Here is a 15,856-nt window from a genome sequence, read left to right as displayed (position 1 = left end):
TAATGTGCAAGAATCTGGAATTAGATATCTCTGATCAGTTACTCCTGTGGTGCAGATGAAAGCTACCTACAAGGCCTTGAGACACCCTAAGCCTTTTCATTGTTACCAGGCTATGACCCAGAGGCTAAGAAACATCTGATTAATAGAATTGGAATAAAAGCGTCTTGATAACACAGGGAACCTAGTAAAAAGCGAGACGGAAAAAAGCATTTAAGAAACATGAATCGATGAGATATCAGGATGGTGGGCTGGTTTTGAGCTTTTAAAATTGTATTTCACTTATAAACTTACTTCTTCGTCATGACAATCCTCAAATGCTTTATAGAACCCCAAGTCAGGAGAGCCGTTTAATTAGTTGGTAAGTATGAAGCACCTACCAGTCAGCCACTCAGAGGTGCACACGAAGCAGCAGGGGCTCAGAAGGACAAACGTGTTGTTGCTCCCCCGGCCTCCGTGCCACTGAGTTCCATCTGTCTGCAACTGAGAAGAAACAAGACTTAGTCTAGGGTTTTGTTTAATTGCATTCTCATTTCCTCAATACAAATTCAGCGTTCAGACCTTTATGGTGTGGTAACAGATAATTTAGGGATCTGTTTGCTTTTTTCGAAGAAGCAGCAATCCTGGAGAGTCATGGGATAGATGTACAGAGTCCGGGAGGCCACTCCAACAGTGATGACGTGGACGGGAATGACTACTCGGAGCAGGTGAGCCACGGAGCAGGCGCTGCTGGGTACAGAGCGGGTGGGGTCGTATGACAACTCAATTCTGTGGGTGCGCTTTGTCCGGGGTGGGGGGGTGGGGGCGAGCTAATGTCCCTCCAGCTCTGCTCATGTGTCTAGTTAGATTTTCATGTAACTTGAATGTGGTTAAGATTCAGTTGTCCTGTTGAATTTGTGAGAAATCCTTATTCACCCACACGGATTTATTGTCATACAACAGGATACTTGGCAAGTACGCAATGGGGAGGAGGAGGAGGGAAGAAGTTCAGAGGGAGGCAGAGAAGCAGAGAAGGTAGAAGAAGAGAGGAGGATCTGATCCAAACAAGCAAGTTCCACCATCCACCACACACACACTCAATGTCTGAGAGGTGCTAGGGGCTTCGGGCAGCCGCGGCCCTGCCTGGACATGAACCCACCCGCACACAGTGGAAGGGCTCGCCCGCTTCGGCCCCGTACTGTGGGAGCCCTTGTGCTGAGACCGTGGCCCCTCCAGAGTCTCTGGCACATGGACACACACACACCCTCTCATAAATGCATGTCCGCTCACCTCACCCTCACTTCCTCTTCATTGCTTAAGGGGGAAAATATATTTAACTGTAGCCACTGGATGGAGTAACTCAGTAACTAGGAATGTGGGAGTTTTTCCCCACTTAAAGATTTAAATTTTTTTTAAGGATTTTAAACTCACTCCATTTGGAATATGAAGAGTGGTCTCTTGTAGGCGCCAGCAGGAACACGTTTGCTCTTTCCTGGTCCGTGTACCCCACTCAGCCAGCTTGTAAACAAGGGTCCACCATGCTCTCCTCCTGCTCCCCGTCCTGCAGCTTGAGTGTAGACACTGCCAGAGTCCCTGCAGTCCCATGCTGATCCCCGTTTAAACCAAAGACCAGCCTGTGAGAATGAGCACTGTTGCCTATACTTCCCAAGGCTTCCCTTCCCCTCGGACCCCAAGTCAGGGCTGCGTGTTTCACTCTAGAGAAACATCCTTGTTAGTTTACCAGTGTAGATGGATCATTTCCATCCTTTTTCCAGAGGCCCTAAGGGCAGCACACACCGTGCTTTTTTCCCAGGAAGGGACTTACCCTTCCCAAAGCTTCCTGCTGTAGAGTCCCCTGAAGATGACAGGTGAGAGAACTTACACCTTATTTGTAACACCAGCTTCAGTGCCTGAGAAACACCCTGCCGTGCAGCTTCCAAGGCAGGCTTCACACCTTCCAAGTGAGACGCCTGCACTTCCCTCCCCCGGCTCACCTTGGAGCCAGAGAGTGCGTAGCCACTTCCCACAGTTCTCTCCTGTTGTAACTGAGAGTTTGGAGTTTTAGGAGGGTTTTGGTTTATTTTCTGCTAAAATGCACTTTTATCCGTAAGGTGTTGGTATCTGTAGTTTTGTCTGGTTTTCTCACCTGAGCAGAGAGATACTGTGAATTGTAATAATCTCTAAGAGCACCCATCCAGAATGTAAGCTCACTAGTGTGGCCCTCAATTACTAGTGCTATAGTGGTTGCAAACCTGGAATGGTCCAGGTTTGATCATCATCCCCAGCAGTCTTTCTGGCAGAAGGAAAATTTCTCAACAAAAAAAAGCCACTTTAGTGCTTTTTATCTGTTGAACCATCAAAATGCCAACCAGTAGTCTCTGGACCTGTATCCATTCAGTGTCTACTTAAATACATTTCACCTCTACCCTGTCATGACCCCTCTCACAAGTGTTCTGCTTCCCCTTGCCCCAGCATGCTTTTCTGTAAGCTGGAGGATCTCACCAGTCCCCCTGTAACACCTGCTTCTTCTTTCTACACGTCTAGGATGACAGCACTAGCCATAGTGACCACCAAGACCCCATCTCGTTAGCTGTGGAAATGGCAGCAGTCAACCACACTATCTTGGCACTGGCCCGACAAGGAGCCAACGAAATCAAGACAGAGGCCCTGGATGACGACTGATGAGGGAGGGCTGAACGCGAGAAGTTAACTTAGTTTAGACGTAGCACCTTAGCAGACTTTCCTCGGTCCTTAACATGTGTTCTTACAGTATAACTTGCAGTTTCTTGTATGTCAGTTAGCCCTTAGGGTCTTGTTCTGTGAAGATGGCATGGTGCCCTCAGCCTTTGCATATACTCTCTCAGTATTAATTCCCAGTAACTAATAACCAACCAACCAACCAACCAAACTTCCCTCTCCCAGCCCCCGAGGCTAGAAAATCTTGCTGCTCTGTCTTAGCATTCCAAGAAAGTGCTTCCAGGTATTTAGCTAGCCCTCAGTTCTCAAATAGTAGGCTCCGTGTAAAACCTTGGGTACCTTTAGATTCCTGTAACACTAGTCTCTACCCCTCTTCCTTCCCCAAGACTGGTAGGATGCAAGCTGAGGTAGTGTGGCCAGGATTGACAGACACCATTTGGGGAGTGTCCGCAGAGTAAAAGGAACACTAGAACCCCCACCTCCACGTGGGAATAATTGATTTCCAGCTGCAATAAGCCGTGCCTCATAATAGTCACACTGTGGCTAGATTATACTTCTTTGGGTGCTGTGCTAAGAATGTCAGTGGAAAAACTCGATCTCAGATTTCAGTTGATGTTAAGATGCCTGACACAGACATCCTTTCCTCTCACAAGCTGTGTGACTGAGTAGATAAAATACTGCCTTCTGCCTTTGGGACCATGATTAAACAGAAAAATGACAAAAAAAAAAAAAATTAAAAAACCCACAAAACCCAGCTTGAGAGCATTGGGAAAAACCACGAGCCGAATGTGTAATAACGGTGGATGTTGTTAGAACCACTGTACAGTACGTGGCACAGGTGCGTGCCCACCTGGAAAGGAGCCGGAAGTCATCGTGGAAGCGGCTCTGCCTCCTGTCTGTGTCCCCTTTCCTTGCTACCAAAAAAACAGAAAGGTGATTCGAGGATGGAGCTAAGGCCAAAAGTGAGTGAACGAACTTCCAGTCCCTGTAGCCATTAAACTGAAGCCCCCTCAACATGAGAGGTTGGTAGAGGACTCTGTAGTGGGATTATGCCTGCTGACTGTCACAAGCGCAAGAGCTTTCCTAAATAGGAGCAGAAAAAGCAGGGGACGTTTGCCACTTCCGTGGCGGGTCTGCGAGATGTGACTTGCTTTGGTGTTCTCTTTACTCTGTCCTTGTGGAGGTGTGAAAAGCTATATTGCTACAGGCAATTTATTTAATAATTGGAAGCCATATTGATAATGGATGTGGTAATATTTGTAAAGTTTAATCTACTTTAAACGGCAGTAACTAATGGAATTTTTTTCCTTGATCACATATGTAGCACTTTTGTTACTTTTTAAAGATATTTATATTTGATAAATCTTTTTTTCATTTTGAGAACTCAAAATACCAAACAGTGAACTTGCGTTAGAAAAGTCACCCTGTGATCACCTTGTCATCCAGTAGCAAAATGATGAACTACTCATGCATCCAAGAATATTACATCTGCTGGCCTCGTATGAAAATGATCTCTTGGCATCCTGATTAAAGGACACAGTGTCACGGTGCGTAAGAGGAACAGCCTCCAGTGTAGGGTGCGTCTGAAAGAGGCACGACCGCTCTGTATTTCCTGCCTCGCTCCACCTCTCTGCGTACGACAAAACGTTGTTTAAAGGGGAATACGGAGAGGGCTGGCTCTTAAGCAAGCTTTCGTCTGTTTGTCCATTACCTGAAAATGATTTCTAAGATTGAAGGAGGGGGCTATTTCCTGACCTCTTCACCCTTCCTCACCCACCAAATGTTTTCAACTTCAAACCATTGAGAGAGAGAGAATGACTGGCCTTCCTGTTTTCCCTTCCTCATCAGTGAGATTCTGAATATCCACCAGCTTCTAGCTGGTCTTGCTCCACCTAAGGCACCTGCTGAGGCGCTCGCCTCCGCCTCTGTCCATCCTGCTTACGTGAGTGTGAGGAGGCCTTTCGGAGGCATGGAGGTGCTGCCTCTGTGGGTCCGTGACGTTACAGAGCTACAGGCAGGACCTGCTCTTGTCCTAGGATTTCAGGGGGAAAATGTATATATTTTTTTCCAGCTTCCCAGAATTGAAGTAAAATGGAGTAGTCTTTTTCTGTTTCACTGTATTACTTGAACCAACAAATTCAAGAGTAGCATTTGTTGTTCTCAGGAATGACCTGCCCTCCCCCCCATTCATCTTCTTTCTTGGTGTGTTTGACTTTTTATTGCAATTAGACTGTGTTAGCTTTCTTTCCTTTGATATTATTTAGAAAAAATATAACGTATCTATTGTTCCTGGAATTTTTGTCTACTTACTTTCAGCTAAATCAGAAAGAAAAGGAGAGAGAAAAATACACTGTCTGACAAGCTGCATCCATGATTTATTGTAAGGAGATTATTATAATTGATAGCTTCTTTATGATGGGATTGCTAGTATCATCTGTTCTTGCTGGTTCCTTTTAAAGAAACAGACTCAAACTATAAAGGCAGCTGCAGTTTCTAAAGAAACAGAGTGATTGCCAGAGAAGAGCCAAAAGGTTTCAATGTTTTAAGACCTTTCAGGAAGGACAAAAAGCTTCAGAGAGTAAAGGTGAGTACCTGTGAAGGCAATACCAGGTGCTACCCAGAGATCTGGAAAAAGTGAAAGAACGAGTTTGCCGGGCAGGGTAGCAGCGCCTTGGGTTCAGTAGGAGCCAGAGGAAGGAGCCTTCACCGCTTTCATTAAAGACAGCTGCCAGTCTGCTCTGCCTGCCACTGCCTTGTGTTGAACTTTGGCTTTCTCACCAATTGAAAATTTAGTTCTTTGGGTCTTCAGTTTAAATCTTCTGTAGGTTTTTTGTCATCAGGTTTAACTCCGCTGTCTTCTCCAGGCTACCTTAGTTCTTGCCATGGCATGTGGAGTTGGCCACTAATGAGTCATATCTTCGGGGAGTAAATTTTTTTCTTCAGCTTTTTCAGGTTTAAGGGGTGGTATTAAAATAGGAACCCTAAGTTGCTCTCTGAAGGGAAGATAGACTCTTTAAAAAAATCCCACTGTATGCTTTTTGGTTTTTCTGTCCTCTTTTCTCACTTCCTGCTGTACATTTTTCAGGCCCCAGAGGACTGTTTCAGGGGCTGCTGCTTCCCAGGTGAGGAACCCTTGCAAGCAGTTCCAGGTAACTTATTTTGTTTAAGACACTTTCATTGAATTACTGCAGTCACATGGGTAAACTTCCTCCGCTTCTTAAAACAGATCCGTACAGAGGGACCTTTTAAAGATGGACCATCCTAATGCCATTTTTGCATTAAATGAGAACCTTAACACCAGATGAAGGCCAGTCGGTACCAAGTAAACAGTGTGGTTTATTTCAGAAGAGTTTGTAAGGTTGGAGTAAAGCTTAAGGCAGTTTTCTTCATAATCTCGGTCCTTTGAGTGTCAAGAGGAGTGTGGTTAGCTTCTCCCACCTTTCAGGTCTGTACAGTTCCCACACTCCAGCCTTTGGCAGGGTTGGGTCTTCCCCCACATCCCCATTGTCCTTCACAGGAAGACAGAGCCTCAAACAGGAAGACCACTTAAGTCTAGTCCGGGAGATGGGAGGGTCCACACCCAGGCCTATAGGGTTGCAGCAGCTCCTCTATCCAGATGTCCAGGTATATCTTTACCTCAAAAGGGACAGCTCATGAAGAGCTGGTGACAGAGTTGCTTCAATTCTCCCTATTTGGCCTTTGTACAAACTTCCCTCTTGGATTTCAACTACCAGGTATAAGGAAACTGTCTTGCATTTCATCAGAAATCTACAGGCACCTCCTTTCTGTCTCTTGTTAACTCCTCTTTGGGCTCCAAACCAAGGCCTCCTCTTGAGCTGACTTCCTGCTGGAATTTTCTCATGTTCTGCAGCAGGCAGAGTAGGGGGTGTGGTCCATCTTGTCACACAAACACTCCTTCCTGTCTTGCAGCCCTGCTTTTTGACTAGCTACTTATTCCAGTGACCAGCCATTCTCTCTGCCCACCCAGTGGGAATAATTCCTTTTTTCATAATTGAGCCCCTGCCCACATCCTAAAAAATGTGAATATCAAGTCCTTCTCTCTCTTTGGTCTTAAGAACAGTTTGGGTAGAAGCAGTCTTCCCATGCAACTATGGCTCTGCCTTTTAAAATTGCTTTTTCTCTTTTTATTGTTGTCAGAGAACCACCAGAGGATTTTTTTTTTTCCCCAGTGAGTCTCAACAGATTCTTAGGCAATAAGTTCTCTTATTAATGACTTTGTGCACAGTCGCACGCGCTCTGCATTGAGTAGCCTGACCCTCTACTTGTGCGTTGGTTTTCTGTGCTAACCTGTCTGTGATTTAAATCTTACGTCAGAGTGGTGATAGTTTGTCATTTTGTTGTTGTGATCACATTAGTGTTTTACTGCTGTATTCACTGGGGCTGCGTTAACCAGCCAAATCCATTTATAGCTTTACTGAGCCGCATTTGTTGTCAGGATTTCCCAAGCGCACGCTGACCAGCTCCTGCTGGTGGTGTCTGTGTGGGGCGGGGGAGGAGTTACAGAAGACATTCCTTTTTGTGTGTTCACTCAGGATTTGGGGATCAGTTGTTGGCAGACTGAGCCGTGTGCTCTGGAAACCCTCCTCTGTTTCTTGATCTCCACACTGTCTAGTTGACCATTACCCGCTCATACCTAAGTTACCCAGTTGAGAGGTATTACACCACACCAAAAGCAGAAGGCTTTACCTGAGGCAGCCATGAGTGCCCGGGCTCTCCTGAGGGAAAGTCTCCCAGAGCTGAGGGGACTGGGAGGGCCCTTCACTATGTGCTCCTCTTTCCAAGAGATGCTAGTCACTTAAGAGGGATAAGGAAATCTTTTCTGTAAAGAGAAACCGTGAACCCACTGTGCTCAGGTGGTGGGAAAGGCTTTCTAAACACATCCAGCCCACAAGCCCATCTTCCCCCACAGAAACCCCCTCACAAACCGGTCATACAAGAGGCTCTTCTTCATGCTCACTAGCTGTCCGTGCCAGCTGCTCATCTTGCCATCTCAGAGGTGGACTCACCACACGCTTATAAATTGAGAACTTTCCGTATCAGCTGCATTCTTCCTCCTTAGTGGGGAGGAAAAACAGCAGCAGAAGGAAAGCTAACAAGCTGAGAGATCTAGTTTTCTATAACAGTGCTTTTCTAATCAAGAGGGGAATAAATGTAGGCGAGAAGAGAGGGAAAACCTGGCTGCACCCGAGGATGTGGCAGGCGCCCTGGGAGTACAGGTATGTCCGTCCTCGACTTAGTGCTCGTTCCCATAACACCTCAGGCCAAGCAGCAAGCAGAACTAAATCTAGTTCATTCCATTCAAGTGAACTCTAACTAGCATTTTTATACCCCCAACAGTTTACCACCCACATTTCACACCCATTAACTGATTAGCCAGATCCCAACACGAGGAAAAGGACACTTTGGCAGGGGCCTCTGCCTTTCTCTCCTGACATCCCGTTTACTTGGAAAGTTCTGGGAGCCATCTGCCCCCGTCTGGACAGCAGCGTCGTGCCCACCAGTGGGTGTGGGGGCAGCAGTGGGACGGGGACCATTGCCTCGCGCCAGCCCGCGCACACAGCTCGACTGGCGCTTCAGACACGTCGGGACGCTGGCTCCCTTGACTCTGTTCTCATTTTCTCTCTCTTAAATAAAAGTGGCTCTCTACAGCCATAATTAACTCTCAAATTCACATTGGTGTGCTGTGATCAAATGAAGGTTTGCCCGCATCCTTTCAAAGTGTAACCATGGTAATTGAGGGGGGTGGAACAGAATGAATATATAAAAATATAATGACAATTGTTCTGAATGACTGAGTGTCCTCCTGACATGTAATTAGCTGTTTTAGCAAGATGTAGATTGGCATGGTCATAATTAAAAGGATTTCTGTCCTTTATGTGACTGGAGATGGCAGATCTCCCGTTCCCTGTTCCCTTTGAGCACTAATGCTCCCTAGAACGTTTGGAACAGCAACTCAGTAAACTGAAATAATGACATAGTGTTTGCGTCCGCGCCGAAGTGAAAGGGAAGGATTTGGAGTGATTTCAGCTCCCAAATGGAAGCCTTTGATTAGTGCTCCCCAGTTGATTTCTAAGTCGCACTAAACCTCTCCCTTATATCCGGTCTCAGCCTGATCCATCTTTGGGATTCTGACTCAAGCTTCTGCAAAACAGAGTCCGCCACTGCGGAGACTCCAGGTCACTCTGTCCCACATGCTGACCAGCTCAGCTACCGCATTGGCCTCACCTGAGGCTTCCTGCTTAACGGACTCTGTAGAATTCTCCATTTCTCCTTGGTCACTTGATGTCTCCATTGCTGTCACCATCAGAAAGTGTTTTTCAGACAAGAGCTTGCACTTGAGCTAAATGAGGTTTTCATAACCTAAGGCAGCAGACACGATGAACACAGTTGAATGAACCAAAATGTAAAGAACGACGAGGCCTAAGTGGAGTACTGCTGTCTGCAGGGTCCCACCGTTACTGGCAGGGTAGGACCCGCCTGAGTTTCACCTAGATCTGCTCACGTCACTGGCGGTTTCCAGCTTCCTCGTGTCAGCAGCCTCTGGTTCTTGAAGTTTTCCCCCTTGTGCCGCCACGTCAGTGGGGTTGTCCCCCGGCCCTTCCCCTTCCATGTTCCCTCCCTCCCACCTCATCCCATTGAAGACCATGGGCTCCTGACACCGTACATGGCCTGCTGTCTCGCTCTCTAGAACAGGCCTCGTTTGGTTTCCCCATCAATTCGGTTGTACGATGCAGAGTGAGTCTACGTGAATACCAGCATCAGCAGAGTGCCAGCAGCCCCTCACAAGCCGCTTCCCCTGAGGCTCGTGACCGTACTGATGAGCCTGGCCCCTAAGCCCTTTCTTCTCCAGGCCTGGACACTCCAGGGCGGGGCAGCAGCCACCCTCGAGAAAATACAGCTCTTGTTTTTGTTCACATTTTGCTGCTGACCTTTGTGCAGCAGCCTTGCCCCCTCCACATATCAGAGGGACTCCTACTTCAAACACTAAACATCAGTTCCATGAAAGTGCTGAGGCAGGCTGCTGCTTCATAACCATCCTCCCCCACACAATCAGGATAGTTGCTGCCTTGGGGTTCTTTTTTCCCCCTCAAAATACTCCCAGCCCAGTGTACAGGGGTCAGGGAAGATACGCCATAAGAGGTTCTTCCTCAGTGCCACGTCTCCTGCAAGATCAGAAGCAGCTTACCCTGCTTCCGCCGTCCATGCTCGGTCATGGTGACTCTGGGGGTCCCCTCCATCTTCTGACGGTTGGAATGGTTGCGGGTTTATGAAGACCAGAGTAGCACATCTTGTTTTCCCAACTGCTGAAAGATAAGTGTCTCCATTAGAATCGAGAATCCGTCTTAAGATTAGCGATTCAGAAAACTGACCAGCTGAGTCTGTGATTTGTGAGCCATGCATTCAGCCAGCGAGCAGAACATTCTGATTATTTGCTTACATTCAAAGAAAATAGAACTATCACCACAGTTAAAACCTTCAAACACAATCTTACTATTTTAGGGATCAAAGTCTTAGATGTGCTGCTTAAAGGATAGTGCTACTTAAAAAGAACTGGAGCTGGTGAGATATTTCTCTCCCCAGATGCTTCCAGAAGCCTCTCTGGTGATTTAGGAAACCCTTCACCACCACAGCCCCCACTAAAAAAAGTAAAGCCAACTTACCAAAATGAGTGAAAACATGGATAGTGCTCATCCCTGACTGTGTACTTTTTGGGAATAAAATGCCAGAAGTAACCAGAGTACAATGCCGCCATCCTAAATTGGCACAAACTCAGACCGCCCAAGCGTCTGAAGTGCGTAGTAGCTGCCGACACGTGCTAGCCTGTCCTGTCCCATGTGCCTGGCGCTGTGCTGAGTGTGTTCACTGTCTTGTTTATTCTTGAAGCAGGACCCCCCCCCCCTTGCGTGGACTCAGGTAGAATCTCCAGGTGCTGCTTTGATCGTAGTAGGAAGGTAGCAGGATGTCCACCTGGCCTTGTTGAGTGAATTCTCTGCACTCCATCTGCTCCTCTCTCACAGGCAGTGCTGGCTGGTCCCCGCTGTTGCCATCATTTCTTTGCTGACACGGGGCCAGTGTCACCGTGATGATCTAGACACCAGGTCATCCCTTGTCCTTGGTTCTCCTTGGCACCTCTCCTCTGCTACCTGTGGTGACAGGCACACAGTGACACTTGGCACCTGTGACGTGAGCCCTCATTTCAAGTCCGCTGTCCCATCTCCACCTCTAGACGGCAAATGTGAAGGTGTTGCCCTTTCCTGGGAAGGAAGGTCTTGGCTCTGTCTGTCTCTGAGTTCCGGGGGGTGGGGAACCTGAATGTCCCAGGTTGGGTGTAGCTGCGTTTCGTGGACGCAGAGAGTATCAAAGGTCACTCTTCCTGTTCTCTCTCTATTCTGAGCATCTTTTCAGTGCCTGTGTTTGGAAGTTTCGCTAAGCCATTCCAACTCACTCCACCACGCCCTCCATCATAGTCACAAGAGGTAGTGGGGCTGGGTCAGTGTCTGCTCCGCCGTGGGCTCTCCGGCAACCAGAGCTTTCTGATAACCATGGTTCAGCCCAGGGGCCAGCTGCCTGGATGTCCGTGTGTCCCCTCAGTGACCGTTGTCAGGGACACGGGCTCCAAGGTGACCTGAGGACTTCAACTTGACTAAAATTCATGTCCGTTCTTCCCCTCTGCTCCAGCTCTTTACTTCCCAAAGTGGATGGTTCTCCAGGGGCCAGCTCTGTCACTTCTCTCTCTTCCAACCACTTAGTCACATCCTCAGGAGACGTGAGAGATGCAGGTTCGATCCCTGGGTTGGGAAGATCCCCTGGAGAAGGAAATGGCAACCCACTTCAGTATTCGTGCTTGGAGAATCCCATGGACAGAGGAGCCTGGTGGGCACAGTCCATGGGGTTGCACAGAGTCGGACATGACTGAGTAACTAGCACTTTCATGCATTATTGAAGCCCCCAAGAGTAGAAACCTCGCCAGGAGCAACGCCTCACTGGAGTGGCCCTGAGAGAGGGTCTCCAGGTTGACAGCGGGGCTCGGTGGCCCCTGTGATTGGCACCTGTTTCACTAGCTGGCTCGTGACTCCCCACCACATAAACCCACCCTTAGAGTGAAGGGAAGGAGGTGCTGGTCCTGACTTGACATTTCGGGGGCTGGGGGGGCGGTGGTTGGGGGCACTGAAATGGGAAAGAGGAGACATGGACTCTCCCCGAGGAAGGCAGTGTGACTCACCAGTCGGGGTGCGTGCCGAGCTGGTCACAGCACGAGGGTTCCTTTCCAACGTCCCAGCGCTTCCAGGTCGGGTCTGATGTCAGTCTGGCTTCCGTGGAGCATGGACACCTCCTGCTTTACTGGAACCATGAGCCCTGCAAAAAGTGGTGAGGGTGATTATTCCAATCCATCATTCATTGAAGCAATTAAACTGGAAATAGAACATTAGTGCTATGTTAATGTAAACAGCAGCCCGTCTGGTGGTGTTACCCTGAAGTCTCTAGTTTTTAATGCCAGATCTGTGGGAGGCGGGCAGTACCTGTTAGCGATGGACTGAAGGGAGGTGAGAGACTCGGGCGTGGGCTGCTGTCAGGAGCAGGAGTGAATCGGCATTTGCCTTGAGAAACACACCTCAGTATTGTTAGCGAACCCCTTAATCAAGCATCTCTAAAAATGGGCGCCACAAAACCAAAGTTACTGGGGGCAGGGCCGGGGAGCGCTCTGGCGAGGCTGCTCTCAATGGCGTGCCGGTTCTCCTTGGACGCTCCTTTCAGAAGGGTCTCTCCTCTTCCTAATAGTTACTCTCATGCTGATCATAGAAGGCAAGTCCGTGCAGCCCACGCCTCCCCCTAGCCCTCTGGCCTTCTGCCTGCCCCTGCGTGTGTTCTGCCCCCCCCTGGGTTCACCCGCTGTCCCCACCAGAAGATGCCAAGAACATCCTTGCCGCCTCCCTGGAAGAGCCCACAGCCTTCTCTGACCCCCTGGGCTCCCCTCCCTCCCATGGCCACGGTCTCTCTGGGTACGCAGTACCTTCCGAGGATCAGTTTCTCTTTGTTTTTTAAGTGCCTGCACAAGGTACAGACCTCTGGGACCCGCCAGAGGGTCGGCCTGTGCCCTGCTCCTCCCTCCCCGACCCTGCACTTGGCCCCCGGGGCGCCTGCCCCCTGCCTGGGTCCCCGGGCCCCACAGGCAGGACGGCTCCAAAGGTGAGCGCGGGGTGAGGTATCGAGGCTGGCTGTGTCACTCTTGCCTGCACCGCGCTGCCAGGGCGTGTGTGCTGTTGGGTCACGGTCGCAGAGACTGTGAAGGCGCCTGCTTAGCTAGCGAGTGAGGAAAATGGGAGCGGGGCAGCTGCCGAAGGTGCACCCAGACCCAGGAGGGCCACGAATCAGATAGAGTTGAGACCAGGATGACTCACTCGCCAGTCACTGGAACCCTGGCTGCCCGGCTCACCCTGTTCTTCCGTGTGTGGGATCGAGGTGTCTGCCCACAGGGGCCGAGGAAAGCTGCCATCAGTAGGGGAAACAAGACCAGAAGTGCGCCTTTGAAGATGAGTGTGAGAGTATTCGTTTGCTTTTCTCTCAAAGTACTTGGATTCAGGGCCTTGACCACGTGGCAGGTGTACGAGGGTTCTCCTGTGACCGCGCTGTTGACGTCAAGGCATTGAGCAGTGCTCGGATGGGGGCTGGTGCATTCCAAGGTTTTGCAGAATGGGACAGTCCATACCCAGGCACTTTATTTTCATGAATAATCCAGCCTTTTTGTTCAGACAGTGGAATGACCCACACGCTGGGCCTCCCCGTTTAACACATGTGGCATTTGCCGGAGGAACTGTGAGCAGGTGGCACAGGGGGTTTTGACGGAGGCAGTGGGTGGGCGAGTCTGCCACTGGGCGGCCACACACGGACCCCGGCTTTCCAGGGGCCAGGTCCAGGTTCCACCAGCGCCGGTCAGCTCCCTGGGTGGTAGTTGTGGTGAGGCTGAAGCTGGGGGAGAGGCTGGTTTCTCTCAGCTCACCTGGATGTGGGCTCCGGGTCGCCGGGCACTGGGTGATGGTTTGCTCCCTCTTCCTGGGCATTCGTCACGGGGATGGGACCTAGCTGGTGCAGCGAATTCTAAAGTGGAAAGTGAGTTGACGATGGTCATTTGATCAGATGCCTCGGGACTGCCCGAAAGTATTTAGCATCCACCAAATAGTCGAGTACCTGACAGGCCGCGGGGCCCTGCCCGGGCGGGGGCCCTGCCCGGCGGGGGCGGCGTGTTGCGGGGCTCACCAGCCCTCTGCCCCCCGTCACGTCTTGGTCTCTGTGTCCCCCCCCGGCGTCTCCGGGTCCGTCCCCGTCTCGTGCACCGTGAGTCCCTGAGGGGGTCGCACCCGTGTCTTGCGTCTGCTGTAAGCTGTTCAGTCTACCTCAAGGGGTCGTCATGGTCAGCTCTGCCCCATAGCAGTCCTTCCAACGTCGCCACACACACTGGAATGTAGATCTGCCCTGGCCCCGGCCCGCCCTCGTCAGTTACCCTCCTGACCCCATCTCTTCCTCTGTCACCACAAACTCCTAGTGCAAATTGGATGCTGCTTTAAATGTGAAAACAATTGTTCAAAAGCTATAAAACCTGAATGAAAGCTAAAGCTGAATTTATAAGCCTTGTTGCATATGAGCCAAAAGTGCAAAAAGCTCTATATAATGAACTAACCTGCCACTCGTATAAATATAAATATATATAAATATATTAAAATCAGACTGTTCTACAAAATTGTGTATTTGTATTTTTGTGTACGTACAATTTTCTGCTAAGCAGAAGGAGGATGTAGTATAGGATGCTGTGAGAAGAGATTCGGTTTAATCCTGTTTCTTTGTTACTTATTTTTGTTAACATCAGATGCCTGTCTTTGTCTCACGTGTATGACACTGTTTGGAAATCTGCAGTATCTCTCTTCCTTAGGGCCAGCGTCCTCTAGAGAATGAGACCTGGGGTGGAGAGAGCCGTCCTGGGCAGCAGACATGGGGCAGTGGCCCAGGTTGCCCGGGTGCCACTCGAGGCCCTGAGGTGGGACTGAGGGAACCAGAACTCCCCTTTCTAGAAATCAGCTTCCAAAACAAGACTGTCCGCTTTAAGGCAGACTCCCCACTCTGTGGTGGGGGGCGCGCACGAGGGCCAGAAGTTCGGCCAGAAAGCCAGCCTGGCTCCTGGGCTCTGGCCCCTCTTCCGCCTAGTTGCTGCCTTTTTCAGATCAGGTTACAAAATGCCTCCCCTCTGCCAAGCTGCTGGCGCTTCATCCCCCAGGCCTCCAGCCCCAGCTCCCTGGAGGGTCTCAGAACCCACCTTCCCGGTGCTAACACACAAGAGGCAGTAGCGCAGCTGCCAGCAGTGGCCAGAAATGAGCATCAGACTGGCTCTGCGTGCCCCGGGCAGCCGGCCTTCCCCCGACAGAAGGCCTGGGCCTGCCCCTGCTCCCGCCCACTTCTCAGCGTGCTCCCACCAGCCAGCGCCCCCACCCCCAACCCCGACGTGAACCTTCTCTAGGGAGAGCGATACTGCACCTTCGCCTGTGGGACTCATATTTATAACAATGTGTGATGACTGTAGCAAACAGCCCTTGTTTCTGGATGTACAAGGTTCGAGAAACAAGCGCTCTCTTGTATTGATTAAAATAGTTCCAACGAGTCCTGTATCCTTGTATCTCCTATTCTGGATTAGTGCCTTTTGGACAGTAGACTGTTCTGTAATTAAAATGTAGTATACTGCTTTTTTGTACAGTTTTGTTTTAATAAAACTTTTTTTTAATTTGTGTTTATTTTAGTATTGTACCTATTAGAGAATAAAATGTATAACTGAATAAAGGCTGGCCGGGATTTCTTTGAGTAAGAACAGTCATTCGGGAAGTGCCCAACCCTTCTGTCTTGAACATCTGTCCCTTCGTGCTTTAAGAACAGTCTAGTGTCCCAGAGACCCTAGGAGATCACTGGGAAGGGGTCCAGGGGATGATCAAGCATCTCCTGGTTGAAGGAATGTCTGCTGGGAATCTGGCCCCTGCTGCCTCCAGCCTGCACTCCCTTCGCGTCTGCCTGAATTCCCCAGAAGCCACGCTTTCCCGTAGGTTCCCCTCCGTGGTCCCCCTCACCACAGGCACCACCCATGTCCTGAAATCACTAGGATGCCGGCAGCTGCTCTTCCATG

General features: G+C 49.7%; 1 protein-coding gene across 9 annotated transcripts in view; it reads left to right on the top strand.

Annotated features, from left to right (window-relative positions):
- Positions 1-15,469, top strand: part of HMBOX1 (homeobox containing 1) — a 214,433-nt gene extending 198,964 nt beyond the window's left edge. The window contains exons 9-11 of one of the 9 annotated variants that reach the window (XM_061132687.1): positions 616-704; positions 940-1,011; positions 2,521-15,469. In XM_061132687.1, the coding sequence (XP_060988670.1) occupies positions 616-704; positions 940-1,011; positions 2,521-2,658 (299 nt within the window). In that variant the 3' untranslated portion in view covers positions 2,659-15,469. Of the gene's footprint in view, positions 1-609; positions 705-939; positions 1,045-2,520 lie in introns of all 9 variants that reach the window. The other 8 variants (XM_061132686.1, XM_061132685.1, XM_061132694.1 and 5 more) reach the window with 8 other exon arrangements.
- Positions 15,470-15,856: the final 387 nt, after the last annotated feature.

This window comes from Dama dama, chromosome 29 (genome assembly GCF_033118175.1).
Source record: "Dama dama isolate Ldn47 chromosome 29, ASM3311817v1, whole genome shotgun sequence".
Classification (NCBI taxonomy): domain Eukaryota; kingdom Metazoa; phylum Chordata; class Mammalia; order Artiodactyla; family Cervidae; genus Dama; species Dama dama.
Note: the sequence above shows the minus strand (reverse complement) of the source record. Positions and strands in the feature narration are given on the sequence as shown.